Here is an 18,310-nt window from a genome sequence, read left to right on the forward strand (position 1 = left end):
ATTTTGCGAACGAAACTGCAGAAAGTGTAAAATTCTATCACCCTTCAGGACGGGTTTACAATATGATATAATAAGCTTATATGTGGGAATAATGGCTTCAGGGAGTTCTTAATACACTTAGTCTCCCTTAAGTGAAGCACGGAGGAAGGGAGAGAGAGACAGAGGGAGGGAGGGAGGGAGGAAGGGGAATGAATCACGTATTAATTATATATAGATCTTAAAGCCATAGGTTACGTTTCTTCCTCTATGAACTGGTAATTATATCGCTTTTTCTCTTTAATTAAACCTAAAACCGTGTAAATAATGGCTTTGAAATGTTTAATAAGGGAAGATGGACGTTGGAACAGGAAAACTCATTGCTGTACCTCAAAACTAACTGTTCCACTGAGCAGTAAAATAAACGGAATATTTATTGCCTTTGTTATTGAGTTCAGCTTCCTCTCATTAGGCAATATTATCTTATTAAAAGAAAGAAAGCTATCTCTAATCTGTATGTAACAAACTGTATAGGCCTATGTATATGCCTACCTAGTGAGAGGAAGCTGAACTCTAAAACAAAGGCAACATTAACTTTAACCCTTTCATTGCTAAACACTCGCAGTGAGCGTTGGGCGTATAATTTGCTGGTTATTATTAGGGTGGTGGGGGAATGGAATAGACTCAGCAGTCACATAGTTAATTAGTGCAGGGACGATAGCTTGTTTTAAGAGTAGACTGGATAGCTACATGGACGAGGAGGACAGCTGGCTATGTTTTTTCCTCCCCAGTTAAAATACATCTTCCTTCCCTCCCTCAGCCCCCCAATCATGCTCTCCCTGTATGCATGTATGTATGTATGTATGTATGTATGTATATATGTATGTATGTATGTATGTATGTATGTATGTATGTATGTATGTATGTATGTATGTATGTATGTATGTATGTATGTATGTATGTATGTATGTATGTATGTATGTATGTATGTATGTATGCATGTATGTATGTATGTATGTATGTATGTATGTATGTATGTATGTATGTATGTATGTATGTATGTATGTATGTATGTATGCATGTGTATGTATGTATGTATGCATGTGTATGTATGTATGTATGCATGTGTATGTATGTATGTATGCATGTGTATGTATGTATGCATGTGTATGTATGTATGTATGCATGTATGTATGTATGCATGTATGTATGTATGTATGTATGTATGTATGTATGTATGTATGTATGTATGCATGTATGTATGTATGTATGCATGTATGTATGTATGTATGTATGTATGCATGTATGTATGCATGTATGTATGTATGTAGGCAGTTTAAGTCAATAATGTTTATGAATTTATTACAAAACTAGATTAATTAAGGGAATTTCTTAGGAGATTTAGGTAAACACACACACACACACACACACACACACACACACACACACACACACACACACACACACACTCTGCCAAAAAATGAATAACCCATCTATTATTATTATTATTATTATTATTATTATTATTATTATTATTATTATTACTAGTAGTAGTAGTAGTACGTAGTAGTAGTAGTAATAGTAGTAGACTGAATGACTGACCACCTGACTGACTGACTGACTGACGCGACTTATAATTGCTTTCACCAGTCTCTCTCTCTCTCTCTCTCTCTCTCTCTCTCTCTCTCTCTCTCTCTCTCTCTCTCTCTCTCTCTCTCTCTCTCTCTCTCTAAGAAAAAGACAGAGAGAGAGAGAGAGAGAGAGAGAGAGAGAGAGAGAGAGAGAGAGAGAGAGAGAGAGAGAGAGAGAGAGAGAGAGAGAGATTTACATAGATTTACATAGAAAATCAGACCACACAGACCCCATGGTCCAGACTAGGTGGCCTGTCCTTAAACCTAAGTGATTTTACATTAATCTATAGTATAGATAAGGCTCCTAAACGTTGTATTTCTACTCTAGTTGATATTAAGTTGAAGAGAGAGAGGTCAAACTACCACCGGGGTCATCAAACTATCTCCGGGAAGGCCCTTAACTTCCACTAAAGCCTTGATAAATATATGTTCTTGTGCCCCGAATGTTCAAAATCTCTCTCTGATGTGTTCTCAAGTTGAAGATATTTGCCGCAAGGTAGCGTTCCTTGATACTGGATTCCTCCATGCCCAGACTCGCAATGTCGTATTCCACAAGAAACATTGCCGTACTTCCCATCCCGCATCCTTGGTTTACGCTCTTAAATCATCGCACCAGAGCCAATAACTACTTGTAATTAAACTTATAAGTAATATTTACGGTGAGACGCTTAATATATGCGATATAACGTTAGTGTAGGTATGACAGGAGGCGTATGTGCTGGGTGGTGATCGTACAGTGACACCTCGGAGTGGGGCTGAGCAGTGGCAGGCTCGCAATTGCAAAATAGCTCGTAGAGTGATGTTCAACTTGCTTACTATTCCTATATTTCCATCCCCGCCATCGCTTATATGTCATTTTTCCAACTCCAATACGCGGAAAAGCATCAGAGCAACACTTTTTAACCAGCAGAAGGCTATATAACAAACAAATAAATGAAATATGACATTCACTCAACTCTTACATGTTTTAATCCATTGGTCTAATGTGTTGTTGTCTTACGGGGGATGTTAACCCCCACAAAGATCATAAATGGGGAAAACAACACAAAATAAGGCTAAATAATCCGTTCTCCTGCTGTGTGTTCCCAAGCGCGCATGCGTAGTGGAGTGCAGCGGGAGTTATTTCCACGGGGAGGTATTTCTCGGGAGTGTGTGTACGGTGTGAGGGCGTGTGCTAATGTGTCCCCGTGGGATTAATAATAACAACAATACCACTAATAATGAGGGATGAGGGAAGACAAGTTACCCTTAAGAACTGTATTGCAGAACTTTATCAACCATGTGGACACTCTGGAGGCGAAGAGGAGTCTAGGAAATGACCAGTACGAGGTGGAGTTCCAGGTGAGAGATTCTTCCCTCCACCCCTTCCCTCCACCTTTCTCTCCACTTTGCTTCGTCTCTTCCCTCCGTTCCTTTCTCTCCATCTCTCCTCCACCACCTCTCCGTTTCCACTTCTCTCCATCTCTCTCTTCCTTCTCCTCCACCTCTCCGTTTCCACTTCTCTCCATCTCTCTCTTCCTTCTCCTCCACCTCTCCGTTTCCACTTCTCTCCATCTCTCTCCTCCTCCTCCACCTCTCCATTTCCACTTCTCTCCATCTCTCTCTTCCTTCTCCTCCACCTCTCCGTTTCCACTTTTCTCCATCTCTCTTCCTCCGTGGCTCCATCTCCATCTCTCTCTCTTCTCTCCGTTACTCCCTGGCCTGTGGATGTGGAGCCTGGCCAGGGATGCTGTGAGGCTGAAGTGGAGGGAGTGCATTCTTGGGCAGTGGAGCAGGGAGTGGTGTGGAGTTACCTTAGTGATTGGCAAGGCAAGGAAGGGAAGGGAAGGGTTTTGGTACATAAGGAAGGGAAGGGAGGGTTGTTGTGAGGCTGGAGTGGAGGGAATGGTGTGGAGTTACCTTAGTGATAGAACATAGGGAGACTACAAGAGGCCTAATGGTCTACTCAAGGCAGGGGTACTAAGAGTGGCTCTTCTGTGTGCATCTCTCAAAGTTATCAGTTATGTGGAGCAGGTGTGGTGTGGGATTAGTGCCTAGTGATTACCTTACCTCAGGATGACTTCAGCCTGACGGCCTCAGCTACACGTGCCACTGCGTCCACCGTTGTCCCGTCCGTGTGGAGGTGTCCTGAGCCCCAGCCTGTGGTAGTGGGCCTGGCAGGTGAAGCACTTCGTGGGCAGCGGTGGTGTGTCGGCAATCTTATGCAGGAAGATGACTAATTTTTTCTTAAAGGCATCCACACGGACATGTTCCTCAGATGTACTGGGAGGCTGTTGAACAGTTTTAGCCCTGGTCTTGTGTAGTAACTGTTCATACACAAGGTTCTCAGTGTTGCTTTGTTGGATCTTGGGCCATCTATAAAACATGATCTTCCCTGCTGCCGTGGCTGGTTTTGGTGACAATGTTCGGCACAAGTCCCTCCAGCATCTTCCAGGTATATGTGATGGGTTTACCTTAGTGATAGGCAAGAGGCAGGGAGCTCTCTCTCTCTCTCTCTCTCTCTCTCTCTCTCTCTCTCTCTCTCTCTCTCTCTCTCTCTCTCTCTCTCTCTCTCTCTCTCTCTCTCTCTCTCTCTCTCTTTCTCTCTCTCTCTCTCTCTCACTGTGGTGTTTCCATTGCAGGAGTTGAAGCAGCTGACCGAGAGCCTCAAGTTGCAAGTGGAGTATTCCTGCACCGAGGGCGAGAAGGATTTCAACCGACGCAAGAACAGATACAAGGACATCCTACCCTGTGAGTGTGTGTGTGTGTGTGTGTGTGTGTGTGTTTGTGTGTGTCTGATTATTATTATTTTTTTTTTTCTTATACTTTTCATGTTATTTTCTCTTCTGCAATTAAGAACGCAAGATATTATGGGTAGAGGAGACATTGTGTGTGTGTGTGTGTGTGTGTGTGTGTTTACCTACCTAGTATTTACCTAGTTGTGAGTGTGTGTGTTCTCTATCTCTCTATCAATCTCCATGTGTGTGGGTGTGGGTATGGGTGCAGGCTCACAGTGCCGTCCTCCACAGATGACTACAGCCGCGTGGTGCTGAGTACCTTCCCGGGGGTGCCTGGCAGCGACTACATCAATGCCAACTTTATCCGGGGTGCCAGCGGGTCCCGGGCCTATATTGGGTCTCAGGTGAGGAGAACTTTTGAACCAGTCAGTGAGTGGTAGCTGGTGGCTGTGTCCCCTCGAGCCTTTATAGTAACATAATAAAAAGAAGCTTGACCCGATAGCAGCGACGGGACAAATTTTTGGCTTTACTGTGTACCAGCGACGGGACAAATTTTTGGCTTTACCGTGTACCAGTGACGGGACAAATTTTTGGCTTTACCGTGTACCAGCGACGGGACAAACTTTTGGGTGTACCAGCGACAGGACAAATTTTTGGCTTTACCGTGTACCAGCGACGGGACAAACTTTTGGGTGTACCAGCAACGGGACAAACTTTTGGGTGTACCAGCAACGGGACAAACTTTTGGGTGTACCAGCAACGGGACAAACTTTTGGGTGTACCAGCGACAGGACAAATTTTTGGCTTTACCGTATACCAGCGACGGGACAAACTTTTGGGTGTACCAGCAACGGGACAAACTTTTGGGTGTACCAGTGACGGGACAAACTTTTGGGTGTACCAGCGACGGGACAAACTTTTGGGTGTACCAGCGACGGGACAAACTTTTGGCTTTACCGTGTACCAGCGACGGGACAAACTTTTGGCTTTACATAAACCCCCCAAGATAGAGGATGCATAAACTGATCACAATTGCATTTATATATTTTATATAATGATGATTTTTTATCATTAATTAGCTCAAAGGGGCCGTAAAGAAACATGATCCCCACAGCTACTGGTTAAAGTGCCAATATCTATGTATATAAACTACTCTTGTGCCTCCCCCTCCCCACCCTAGGGACCGCTGCCCCACACCGTGCCAGACTTCTGGAGGATGGTGGTGGAGTGCGAGGTGCAGGTCATCATTATGGCATCGAACGAGACGGAAGGCGGAAAGGTAAGCCAGTATTCTCAACTCTAGCAATTTTTTATTATTGTTTTTTACTTTTTAATTTTTTTAGCTTCTTCCTCAACCATAAAAAATAATAAATGTCGATACTGACCTCTCGTGACCTTTCCCTTATGGCATGGAATGAGACGGAAGGTGGAAAGGTAAGCCGATATTCTCAACTCAAACAATCTTTTTAATTATTTTTTTAGCTACTTCCTTAACCATAAAAAAATAGTATATAAATGCCGATATTGACCTCCCCTGACCTCTCGTGACCTCTCCCTGACCTTGTGGCAGTACACGTGTTAATATTCTTAACTAATGCTTTTCTTGATTTTTTTTCTTGATTTTTTTAGCTACTTCCTCTACTGTAAAAAAAAAAAAAATGAATGTCAACACTGACCTCCTTTGACCTCGGCAGCACAAGTGTGAAAATTCTCAACTCCTGTCTTTTTAATTTTTTCTTTATTTTTGTTGTATACTTCCTTTACTGTAAAAAAAAGTAATAATGAATACCTATAGTGAGCCCTGCTGACCTCCCTTGACCCCCGGCAGCACAAGTGTGAGTGTTACTGGGTCAACGTGCAGGGGGAGGAGCGTCAGTTTGGCAACATCACTGTTTCCTTCATCAAGGCTCGCCAGGTCTGCCCGGACTTCATCGTGAGAACCCTCAAGATCAACTACATCACTGACGGAGGCAATACTGGTGAGTGGAGGTGGAGGTGGTGATGGTGGTGGAGGGGGTGGAGATGTTGGCAGAAGCTGGAGGTATAGGAAGGGAAAGGAAGGGAAGGGAAGGGAGAGGTTTTGGTATGTAGGGAAAGGAAGGGAAGGGAGGGCTGTTGATATGTAAAGAAGGGAAGGGAGGGCTGTTGATATGTAAGGAACGGAAGGGAGGGGTCTTGATAGGTAAGGAAGGGAAGGGAGGGGTGTTTGCAAGTAAGGAAGGAAAGGGAAGAGAAGGCAAGGGAGGGCTGTTGATATGTAAGGAAGGGAAGGGAGGGTTCTCTTAATAGGTAAGGAAGGAAAGGGAGAGGTGTTTGTAAGTAAGGAAGGGAAGGGAAGGGAGGGCTGTTGATATGTAAGGAAGGGAAGGGAGGGCTCTTGATAGGTAAGGAAGGGAAGGGAAGGGAGGGCTGTTGATAGGTAAGGAAGGGAAGGGAGGGCTCTTGATAGGTAAGGAAGGAAAGAGAAAGTAAACAACATTTTTATAATTTTTTTCAGTCCATTTCAATCACTTTAATATTTCTTTTTTTCACTTGGTCACTTCTCACCCCTGACACACACATCCCACTCTCCATTACAGAGGAGCGCACCATCTGCCAGTTCCATTATGTGCTGTGGCCTGACCATGGGGTGCCAGAGACGGTGCGGCCCCTCCTGGACATGGTGCGGCTGGTGCGAGACTGCCAGGCCTCCGAGACCCTGCCTGTCCTGGTCCACTGTTCGGCGGGGTGCGGGAGAACAGGAACCATCTGTGCCATTGACTACGTGTGGGGGCTCCTCAGGGCTGGGGTCAGTAGTGGGGGGGCGGGGTATATTTATGTATGGTTATGTATGGTTAAGTTAGGTTAGCTGGAGTCAGTATGGGGAGATGTTTTGTTGATGTATGGTTATGTATGGTTAAGTTAGGTTAGCTGGAGTCAGTATGGGGGGATGTTTTGTTGATGTATGGTTATGTATGGTTAAGTTAGGTTAGTTCTTCTCCTCCTTCTTCTCCTCTTCCTCCTCCTCGCACTTTTAACCTTGCTATACCTCTATTTTTATTATTATTATTGGCGATGGTGATCAAGGCTCCCTCCTCCTCCCCTCCTACTACTACTACTACTACTACTACTACTACTACTACTGCTACTTATTCTTCTTCATCTTCTTCCTTTTTTTTTATCTCCTCCTCCTCCTCCTCATCTTTCTCCTAATCCTCCTGTTCCCCCCATGACAGCGGCTGACCGAGAACCTCAACCTCTTTGGGCTGGTGAAGGAGATGCGTCGGCAGCGCGTTGCCATGGTGCAGACGCGGGAGCAGTACATCCTCCTGCACCGGGCTGTCCGAGAGCTGTTCAAAGAGAGGCTCAAGGTGATCGACGCACACCCCTACGAGAACATCGCCACCGACGGCAAGCCACTCATCCTGAGGGAGAAGGAGAATGACTATGAGGAGCTGTACCTTAGGCCAGAAAAACAGGGTGGGCTTACTATTATTATTATTATTATTATTTATTTATTTTCCTCCTTTTCATTCTATAGTTCGGCATTCAGTGACACCCGTTCTCTTTCCAGACGAGAGTGCCAAGCCAGTGCCAGCCTCCACCACGACCCCCAGCGTCGCCGCCACCCAGACTGACTCCCTTATCTGCTACACTCACACGAAAGGTAAGACACTGCCAGGCATGTCATGGTGTTAGAACTGACCTCAAGGGAATGGCCAAGGAAGGGAGGGCTTGTAACATTGCTGGAACTGACCTCAAGGGAATGGCCAAGGAAGGGGGTGCGTGTAACATTGCTGGAACTGACCTCAAGGGAATGGCCAAGGAAGGGGGTGCGTGTAACATTGCTGGAACTGACCTCAGGGGAATGGCCAAGGAAGGGAGGGCTTGTAACATTGCTGGAACTGACCTCAGGGGAATGGCCGAGGAAGGGAGGGCTTGTAACATTGCTGGAACTGACCTCAGGGGAATGGCCGAGGAAGGGAGGGCTTGTAACATTGCTGGAACTGACCTCAAGGGAATATGTCTTTTCCTCCCATACCATAAGCTCCCCATCCTTGCCTCCCTACCCCTTCCTCCCCTGCCATAAGCTCCCCACCCCTGTAATATTGCTGGAAGTTATCGTATGGCACTGGCCGAGGAAGGGAGAGTTTGTCATGCTAGCCAGTAAGTTGACAGCATAAGGATGATGTGTTTGTATAGGCAATGATGTTTTTATGTTCCTATGTTGATGCTGATGTTCTTATGTCGATGTTTTTCTCCCCCCGGCAAGACTTCCCCGAGTTCTCTTCCCCGACGGCAACGCTTGACTGGCTGGGCTCCACCGTTCTTCCCCGGCACATGAAGTACACAAAACCTCAGCAGTCCTCCCCTTCCTCGGGCAGCCACACCCCCTGCCAGGCCTCCCCCAGCCACCACACACCCCTGCCGCAGCCCTCCCCCCTCTCCCCCGCCTGTGCCAAGGCCGTGGTGTCCTCCGTGCCCGTGCCCTCCCCCAGCCAGGCACAGATTGGCTACGTGGGGGCAGCACAAGTGCATCAGCTACCCACCACCTCCCCACAAGTGCTTAATAGCTCCCCACAAGTGCCTAACAGCTCCCCACAAGTGCTTAATAGCTCCCCACAAGTGCCTAACAGCTCCCCACAAGTGCTTAACTTCTCCCCACAAGTTCCTCAGCTCCCCATCAGCTCCCCACAAGGCCCTAAAGTCCCTGGTGGTGCCCCAGTGAGGACCAAGCCCCAGCCCGGCCCCCCGCCCGTCCTGGCCTCCAGCTCCAAGCAGGAGAAGGAGGCGGAGAATGCCGCCCACAAGTACAAGGGTGTTCTCAACCTGCTGTCCTCTGTTGCCGCTGCCTCCTGCCCCCAGGACAACACCACCGCCTTCCAGGGCCTGCCGGCACTCCCACACAGCCCCGGCCATGGCAAGGGCCACGCCGCAGCGTACCTGGCCCTCTCCGGCAGGCTGCACCAAGGGGAAGGCGTAGAAAACTCTGCCTTCAGGCATCGAGGTGTGCTGAACAGTGCCAGTCCCAAAGGGGGCAGTGCCAGCACCCTGCCAGGCACTGCAGCAAGGCCCTGCAGCCCCAGCGTGGCCCTCAGCCCCCCTGGCCAGCCTCAGGAGGGCGGGGGCGAGGCGGATCGGCGGCCGAGCATCGCCAAGCTGAAGGAGCTGTTTGAGCGCAGCAGCCAGGAGCAGAGGCCGCCGGCCGCCAGGCTGAGCCGCAGCGCCAGCAGTGTGACGGCCCGGCCCACGGCCCTCAGCCTGCACGCCACCGGTGACGGCGGCCACAGGATAAAGCGTAAGAGCAGCCTTGGGGCCGAGGAGATGCTGGCCACCAAGAAGGCCCTGGAGGCCCTGGAGCAGCGCGGCGGCGGTGGTGAAGGCACGAGCCAGGCTGGCCCTGGGACCGCCGCCGCCGCCGCCCCCCGCACCAGCCCGGGCCAGGCCAGCCCCCTGGAGGAGGGCACGTCGGCCCTGTTGGCCCGGGTGGAGGAACGTCCGGCCCTGCCCGTCAAGAAGAGCAAGTCCTTCCGGTACGTGCGGCCGGCGGGGGCCATGGGGGGGCGGGGTGGCGGCACCCTGCCCAGCCCGGAGCTGGGCAGGAAGAAGGTGGACATCAACACTTACTTCAGCCTGGACCGCTGCAGGCACGACGGGGCCACCCACGCCCCGCCCCACCCCGCCGGGGCAGACACTCCCACCGGGGGTGCTGGTGGTGCTGGTGGTGCTGGTGCTGGTGGCGGGGGCGGTGGCGGGGGCGGTAGTGTCAGCTTCCTGGGGGACATTCCCTCGCCCCCTGAGGGGTTCAAGCTGTCGGTGTACCAGGTGCCGCCGGTGCCGGGGCTGGCCCGGGGCGAGGCACGGCCAAGAATACCCCCCAAGAAGGTCATCGGGGAGAAGCTGCGCTCCACCCGGCCCCTGCCCCCCCCGGGCACACCCCAGCACCTCCCGGCACCCTCGGCCTCATCCCCAGCCTCCTCCCCCTCCTCCCCCTTCACCACCTCCACACACACTCCACCCCTGGCCTCACCCACACTCACCTCCTCCACCTCCTCCTCCTCCTCCTTATCTTCCGTCCACGTCCACCCGTCCACCACCACCGCCACCTCCTCGTTCTCGTCCCTCATTTATGACTATCCCAGGGACCCCCAGGGAAGGCCCAGGCGGCCCCAGCCCGGCCCCCCAGGGGTGAACCATGACCCCGGAGGCAGCCCTTCCCCCCAACAGGCCGCTGAGCCTGGCGGCAAGGACTACGTCAACGCCCGTCTGGTGCGTCAGCCCCAGAGCTGTGTGTACGTGCCGCTGCCGGCCCGCCGCGCCACGCTGGACGGCCGCCCAGCCCGGGAGTACGCCAATTGTGCCCCCAGCAACCAGAGGCCGGCAGAGAGCCAGGCCGCCCGACCCGCTGAGGCCGCCACAAAGTTTTCGGTTTATGACGAAGTCGGTCCCGGCCCCGCCGTGGCCGCTGGAGCCCCGGAGGACGTCTCCGCTCCGGCGGCGGGCGGCCCTGGCAAGGGTGTGGGTGGCCCCGGCTCCGGCACGGGTGACTATGAGGTGATGGACTTTGGTGAGTCCAGCGCCAGTGTGGATGAGGTGTTTGAGACGGTCAACTATGAGCTGCTGGCTGCCGCCGCCGCCAGGGGTGGCCAGACGCAGGGGAGAGGCCGGGCCAGGGAGGGTGAGGGCCAGGCTGAGCTGGAGCCGTCGGCCCAGCAGGTGGTGCACGCTTGCCACGACTACCTGCAAGGCCAGGGGGCCGACGTGCAGGAGGTGGCCACCCGTGTGGCCGTGGCCCCCCAGGGCCTGCGCACCAGGGAGCGCCGCAACAGCTACCGCCAGGCCGTCTCGCCAAACTGGCCCCAGCCGGCCCACCAGGCGGGCCACAAGTACGAGACCATCTGGTTTGATGGCGCCAGACGGGTGGCCCGCGACGGCACCGAGCGTGGCCGTGGCCCCCCTAGCGAGGAGGCCCCCTGTGGCGTTGGCGAGGACCTTCAGGCCAACCTGGACCAGTGCCGCGGCAGCAAGGAGCGCCTCTTCAGGGAGAAGCTGGAAGAGCTGCACCAGCTGGTGGCTGGCCTAGGCGGGGCCGGCTGGCTGGTGGCCGGGGCCAGGGACCACGCCGCCCTGGACCTGGCCCCGGCTCCAGCCCCGGCACCAACCCTCACCGCCGCCACCTCCACCACCTCACAGCAACAACAGCAGCTGTCACCCCCTGAGGGAGGCCTGTCCCCTGGGGCTCCCATGCCTCCCCCCAGCCATGCTGACCCCCCCAGTGGCTCGGCAGGCCCCTACTCCCCTGCCAACGTGGTCAAGCCCTCGGCGCTGCACCCCAGCCCCTCCTCCACCCTGCCCGGGGGCCGTGCTGCCCCGCCCCCCAGAGAGCTCCCTGGTGGTGGGGTCTCCTCCCCCAGCCAGCCCCTGGCCCTGGACGCCCCATACTACAGCCTGGCACTCCTGAGGAACGCAGCGCCAGGCATGGGCACCCCCCCGCCACCCCTGCACCACCCCAATAACACCACCCCGCCCAGGCTCACACACCCCCACCCCCACCCCACACCCATCATTGTGGGCGACGTGGCCTATGTGGGTAAGTGTGTGTGTGTGTGTGTGTGTTCTGTTTCCTGTGCAGTGTTACCTTAGTGTTCTTACCATTCTTACCTTAGTGTTCTTGCCATTCTTACCTTAGTGTTCTTGCCATTCTTACCATTGTGTTCTTACCTTAGCAGTGTTACCTTAGTGTTCTTACCATTCTTACCTTAGTGTTCTTATCTTGGGATTCTTACCAAAGCAGTGTTACCTTAGTGTTCTTACCATTCTTACCTTAGTGTTCTTACCATTCTTACCTTAGTGTTCTTATCTTGGGATTCTTACCAAAGCAGTGTTACCTTAGTGTTCTTACCTTAGTAATATGTCCCTTCCTCCCCTTCTATACCCCTTCCTCCCCTGTCCTAGTGTTCCCATCTGCCCTTCTTACCAAAGTCCTGTTACCTCCCCAGTGTTCTTACTTCCTCCCCTGTCCTAACCTCCCCATCCCTGCCTCTTCCTCCCTGTCCTACCTCCCAGTGTTCTTATCCCCTGGGATCCTAACCTCCCCAGTGCCCTTCCTCCCTTAGTGTTCTTACCATCCCTGCCCCTTCCTTAGTGTCCACCATTCTCCCCTTCCCTGCCCCTTCCTCTTGGGATCCCTAACCTCCCCATCCCTGCCTCTTCCTCCCCTGTCCTAACCTCCCCATCCCTGCCACTTCCTCCCCTGTCCTAACCTCCCCATTCCTGCCCCTTCCTCCCCTGTCCTAACCTCCCCATTCCTGCCCCTTCCTCCCCTGTCCTAACCTCCCCATCCCTGCCTCTTCCTCCCCTGTCCTAACCTCCCCATCCCTGCCCCTTCCTCCCCTGTCCTAACCTCCACATCCCTGCCCGTTCCTCCCCTGCCCTAACCTCCCCCATCCCTGCCCCTTCCTCCCCTGTCCAAACCTTCCCCATCCCTGCCCCTTCCTCCCCTGTCCTAAGCTCCCCATCCCTGCCCCTTCCTTTCCCTTCAAGCAATATCTCTCTTCTTCCCATGTCATAGACTTCCCATGCCTACCCTAAGCTCCCCATCCCTGCCATAAGCTCCCCCTACATAATCTCATCTCCCCACTACCCCAGGGGGTGAGTGTGTTCGTCTGCGGCACGTCAAGGCCAAGGGGGAGGGCGGGGAGAGGGCCAACATCCCTGTGGCACCCCCGAGATTCAAGAGGAACTCGTCGGTGGGGTGCCTGCAGTATGGCACCCCGGACCCCAATACCCCGCCCGGTGCCATCTTGCAGGAGTGGCGTAAGTGCCTCTACCCCCCTACCCCACTTTATTTTATTTATTTATTTGTTTTTTACAGCAAAGGAGACGGCTCAAGGGCAACAAAAAGAGTGCAGAGAAAAGAAAAAAGTCCGCTACTCACTGCTCTCAGGCAAAAGTAAAGAGTGACCAAAAAAGAGGTCAGTTTTGGGTGGAAAGGTTCTTAGTATCTCCTATTATCTTTTTTTTTTCTTTCCTTTTTTTTTACAGTAGAGGAAACAGTTGAAGGGCAAAAAAGAAAACAATAATGGAAAAAAAAGCCCGCCAGCCACTCACTGCTCCTACAGAAGGGTCAAGAAGAGTGGCAGAAAGATAGGTCATATTTTTTATTTTTTTATTTATTTATTTTTTTTACATCAGAGGACACGGATCAGGGGCAACAAAAAGAGTACAGTATATACCTACAAAAAAAAGCCCACTACTCACCACTCCCGTAAAAGATGAAAGTAAAGAGTTGCCAAAAGAGAGGTCAATTTTGGGGAGAGGTGACCTGATACCCTCCTCATATGTGTGGAGTGGATCAGTTGAGTGAACGAGAGAGTATTGGAGCAAGACAGCAGGGTTGAGTGTGCCGAGAGGGAGTGCCAGACCAGGGAGAGAAAACTTCTGGCACTGCGCTACCCCCTGGAGGGAAGAGAGGTCAATTTTGGGAGGAGAGGTGTCCTGATACCCTCCTCATATGTGTGCGGAGTGGATCAGTAGAGTGAGCGAGAGAGCTGGGTTGTGTGTGCCAAGAGGGAGTGCCAGACCAGGGAGAGAAAACTTAAGGCACTGTGCTACCTCCTGGAGGGAAGAGAGGTCAATTCTGGGAGGAGAGGTGTCCTGATACCCTCCTCATATGTGTGCGGAGTGGATCAGTAAAGTGAGCAAGAGAGCAGGGTTGTGTGTGCCGAGAGGGAGTGCCAGACCTGGGAGAGAAAACTTCTGGCACTGCTACCCCCTGGAGGGAAGAGAGGTCAATTCTTGGAGGAGAGGTGTCCTGATACCCTCCTCATGTGTGTGGAGTGGATCAGTAGAGTGAGCGAGAGAGCAGGGTTGTGTGTGCCGAGAGGGAGTGCCAGAACAGGGAGAGAAAACTTCTGGCACTGCGCTACCCCCTGGAGGGAAGTTCTCGTGCTGGAGCAGGATGTCAGAGATTCATTCTCTCATGCAGGAATGGTGTAAAATTATCTGTCCTTTTAATGATAATAATAGTAATTGCTTCCTTGCAGGTCTGTCTGGTCTAAGGGACAATGGACAGCAGCAAGGGGTCATGGGACAGCAGGTAAGACACACACACACACACACACACACACACACACACACACACACACACACACACACACACACACACACACACACACACACACAACAAATAAAATAAAATAAATAAATAAATATGAAGGTGTGTCTTGGGTGAGTATTATAGCAACTTAGAGATCATTTTCAATCTCGCAGTTATACAAAAAAAAATCATTCTAACCCAGATAGATAAACAAAAAGAGAAGTATGATAGAGTTAATTCATTGTAGTAGATGAGAAGTAACTATACATGATGTTTAACCATAGATAGATAGATAGATTGTGTATGTATGTATGTATGTATATATGAGTATGTAGACTTAACCACCTCTTAGATAGATAGATTGTGTATGTATGTATGTATATATGAGTATGTAGACTTAACCACCTCTTAGATAGATAGATTGTGTATGTATGTATGTATAGAAAGATAGATAGATTGTGTATGTATGTATGTATAGAAAGATAGATAGATTGTGTATGTATGTATATATAGATAGAAAGATAGATTGTGTGTGTATGTATGTGTGTTTAGACTAAGGCAAGGATATTATGGGCAGTGTTTCCAGTGACCAACCACCCCTTCCCCCCCTTCCCCCCCAGGGCCAGGCAGGGAGGGAGGATGAGGGGCCGCCACCGCCATCCACCCACAAGACATCCACCTACGAGTTCTTGGACCCGCCGGCCGCCGCCCCCGCCCCGATGCCTCACCCGCACCCACCCTTCCCACACCCACACTACGTCCCCTTACCTGCCCCAAAAAGCCTGCCCCGCCAAACGCAGCCCCAGCGACAGGCCAGCGCCCCGCAGATCCCCGAGGAGGACTGGCGGGGTCGCCGTGAGGATACCCGCCGCGAGGACACCCCGGCGGCTGACAGCTCATCCGATACGTCTGACGAGGAGGGAATCTTCCACAAGTTCTCCGCTCCGAGCATCTTCCGGAAATGGCGGACTGGCGGTGGCGGGAAGCAGACAGCAGTGGCGGCTCCGGGCTCACCAAAGTCAACCTTCTACGCCAGCCATACCGAGGCAGCTGAACCTCCCTCATCCGCCGCCCTCCAGTCCCCCACCTCCCCCAAGCCTCTGGCTCGCGCCCTAGGGAAGCTTAGGTTAAACTCGAGGTCAGTGGCGGCCAACTTCAAGTCCTATCTGAGTCAGCGCAGCGGCGGCCAAGGGGATCCGGAAGCCGCCGATGATACCGAGGGCAGGGTCAACGGTCATCCCAGTGAGGGGGTGCCGCCGCCAGCCGCCTGGAGTGCTGCGCAGAAGAGTGGCGGATTTGTGGGCGGCTCCAGTGCCACGCCGACTGCCTTCACACAAGTGCTGCATGACTATAGTAAGTGCTGAGACTTCCTGCTGATATATCTGTCTACCTTTATTTTCTTCACATGTTATCTATCTATCTATCTTTCCTATTTCTATTCTTTCCATGTAATCTATTTATCCATCTGTCTTCTCTCCCTCTTCTTCCCTGTTATTAATCCATCTTCTCAATATCCATGTGCTGTAATGTGTCAAATCAATTATTATTATCATCATCATTACACACACACACACACACACACACACACTAATTATTGCCACTCTTAACCCCAAAACACACTTGAATATTGCCTCTCAGCATCCCAAACTCACACGCACCTTCCCTCTGATTCTTCTTATTATTACACACACACACACTTTAACCATTACCTTCCTTACCTTCCCCAAACCCACACTTCCCCTCAATGTCCCTACCATGAAACCTCTCCCTTCAGAGTACCCCAAAGCAATACCAAAGAAGCTGGGAGGGCCCCGAGACATGCCGCCCAGCTTGCGAGGCCCGGGGACGTACGGAGGCACCGGCGATGACGATGATAGCTGCGTCAGGGCCAGGCCGGACCAGCCAGCGCCCCGCCAACAGTACCTGTAGCGGCCAGGGGTGACTGCTGGCCTCGCTGACGTGACCCCTACAGGAATGTTTATATGACGGATGAGTTGTGACGCAGCGAAGACTTGTGTGAAAAGTGGAGGCTGTTAACCGTATTGGGAGATAGTCTTTACAGATTATGCTTTCCCAGGCACTACTACTACTACTACTACTACTACTACTACTACACCTGAATATGACCTATCCTGTCCTTTTTTTTTATTTTTATACATATTTTTTTACCCTTGAATTTCTATATTCACTAAAAAAACTACTACTACTACTACTACTACTACTACTACCATTTTTCCTACTACTAATAATGATATAACTTACTACTATTACTACTGCAGCTATTATTATTATTACTACTACTACCACTGCACCTACTATTATTTCAGCTTCCACTACTACTACTACTACTACTACTACTACTACTACTTGGCTACTATTACTACTACTACTACTAGTAATGTTTCTACTACAGCCCCAACCAAGCCTTAAGATAGCCAGCATATTTCACACAAGTACTTGCTATTATATTATTTTGACAGCCTAAAGTAAACCTTTCACAATTGCCTTATCAAACCACATGTGTATACTCGCGTGCAAACCTTCTATCTGTCTATCTATCTATCTATCTATCTATCTATCTATATCTGCAAGCCTTCCATGCACAAAAACTGTTCTAATGATGTTGCCGATGTGATGACCCTCTCTGTATTTTCTACTTTATTTGTTGAAGAGTTTCGTAGGAGACTATATAATTTGGTTGCCCTAACATGCACCGATCTGGGAGTGTGGCTGTGTTGGTCTGTGTTCTTACTAATGTTAATGGAGGAGGAGGAGGAGGAGGAGGTGAAGAAGAAGAAGAAGGAGAAGGAGAAAGAAGAGGAGGAGGAGAACATTAATGAGGTCTTAAAACAGATCTGAGTGGCTGTGTGTGTGTGTGTGTGTGTGTGTGGAGGAGGAGGAGGAGGAAGAGGAAAATCTGAGTGGAAGAGAAGATCAGGGGAGGGAAGGGAAGGGAAGAAAATGCTATATGTGTGTGCGTGTGGAGGAGGAGGAGGAAGAGGAAGATCTGAGTGGAAGAGAAGATCAGGGGAGGGAAGGGAAGGGAAGAAAATGCTATGTGTGTGTGTGTGTGTGTGTGTGTGTGTGTGTGTGTGTGTGTGTGTGTGTGTGTGTGTGTGTGTCCTCCTCCTCCTCCTCCTCCTCCTGCCAACCCACATGATAACAATGATCTGTATTTAATTATATTTCTATTGGACTGAGTCAAGTGCCTTCATCAAGATCTGTGTACAAGTTATAATTCTGTGCCTATCATTAAGGGCTTCCATTGTGTGTGTGTGTGTGTGTGTGTGTGTGGACCCTCATGTATATATCTAGGGATAGGAAGTATGTGTGTGTGTGCATGTGTAGCTATGTTTGTGTGTGTGTGTGTGTGTGTGTACATAGTCAGTCATCCAATGCTTCCCGTGCAATGTAAGATGATATTAAAAGGCTCTTAAAATAGCTTTGTTTCATCTTGTCCATACCCCCCCCCCCCTCTCTCTCTCTCTCTCTCTCTCTCTCTCTCTCTCTCTCTCTCTCTCTCTCTCTCTCTCTCTCTCTCTCTCTCTCTCTCTCCTTTTTATTATCATTAATCTTGAGAGAGAGAGAAGAAAATTGGATAAAGGAAAGAGGAGGAAACAGAGAGGGAGATAATTTTGCCAGGCTGTCAGCGGCTCTATAGATACGAATAGGGACATGAATGAAGAAAAAAAAAGAATAAAACCAAAAAAAACAAGAAATAAAAAAAAAAAACATCCTTGCTCTCTTGCTCTCGTCGGCAACCCCGCGCTACCCGAGGCTTGATTTCCTAAGAGACACCGAGAATATTTCACTCACAAATGTTTTTTCTGCCTTGCCTCCGCGCTTCGACGCTGCCAGATGAAGATTAAGCGGCGGGGCTCGAACCGGGGGCCTGGAGGAGGAGGAGG

The 18,310-nt window shown here is 50.6% G+C and overlaps 1 protein-coding gene across 1 annotated transcript; it reads left to right on the forward strand.

Annotated features, from left to right (window-relative positions):
- The first annotated feature begins 2,734 nt into the window (after positions 1 to 2,734).
- On the forward strand, positions 2,735 to 17,524 carry LOC126982057 (uncharacterized). The gene is made up of 13 exons (XM_050833773.1): positions 2,735 to 2,948; positions 4,229 to 4,337; positions 4,616 to 4,728; positions 5,505 to 5,603; positions 6,153 to 6,303; positions 6,904 to 7,112; positions 7,540 to 7,783; positions 7,878 to 7,970; positions 8,577 to 11,894; positions 12,953 to 13,120; positions 14,350 to 14,402; positions 15,023 to 15,755; positions 16,177 to 17,524. Exons 1-13 carry the CDS (start codon positions 2,835 to 2,837, stop codon positions 16,329 to 16,331), a joined length of 5,559 nt encoding a protein of 1,852 aa, XP_050689730.1. The 5' UTR covers positions 2,735 to 2,834; the 3' UTR covers positions 16,332 to 17,524.
- The last annotated feature ends 786 nt before the right edge of the window (positions 17,525 to 18,310 follow it).

This window comes from Eriocheir sinensis, chromosome 50 (assembly GCF_024679095.1).
Source record: "Eriocheir sinensis breed Jianghai 21 chromosome 50, ASM2467909v1, whole genome shotgun sequence".
NCBI classification, from domain to species: domain Eukaryota; kingdom Metazoa; phylum Arthropoda; class Malacostraca; order Decapoda; family Varunidae; genus Eriocheir; species Eriocheir sinensis.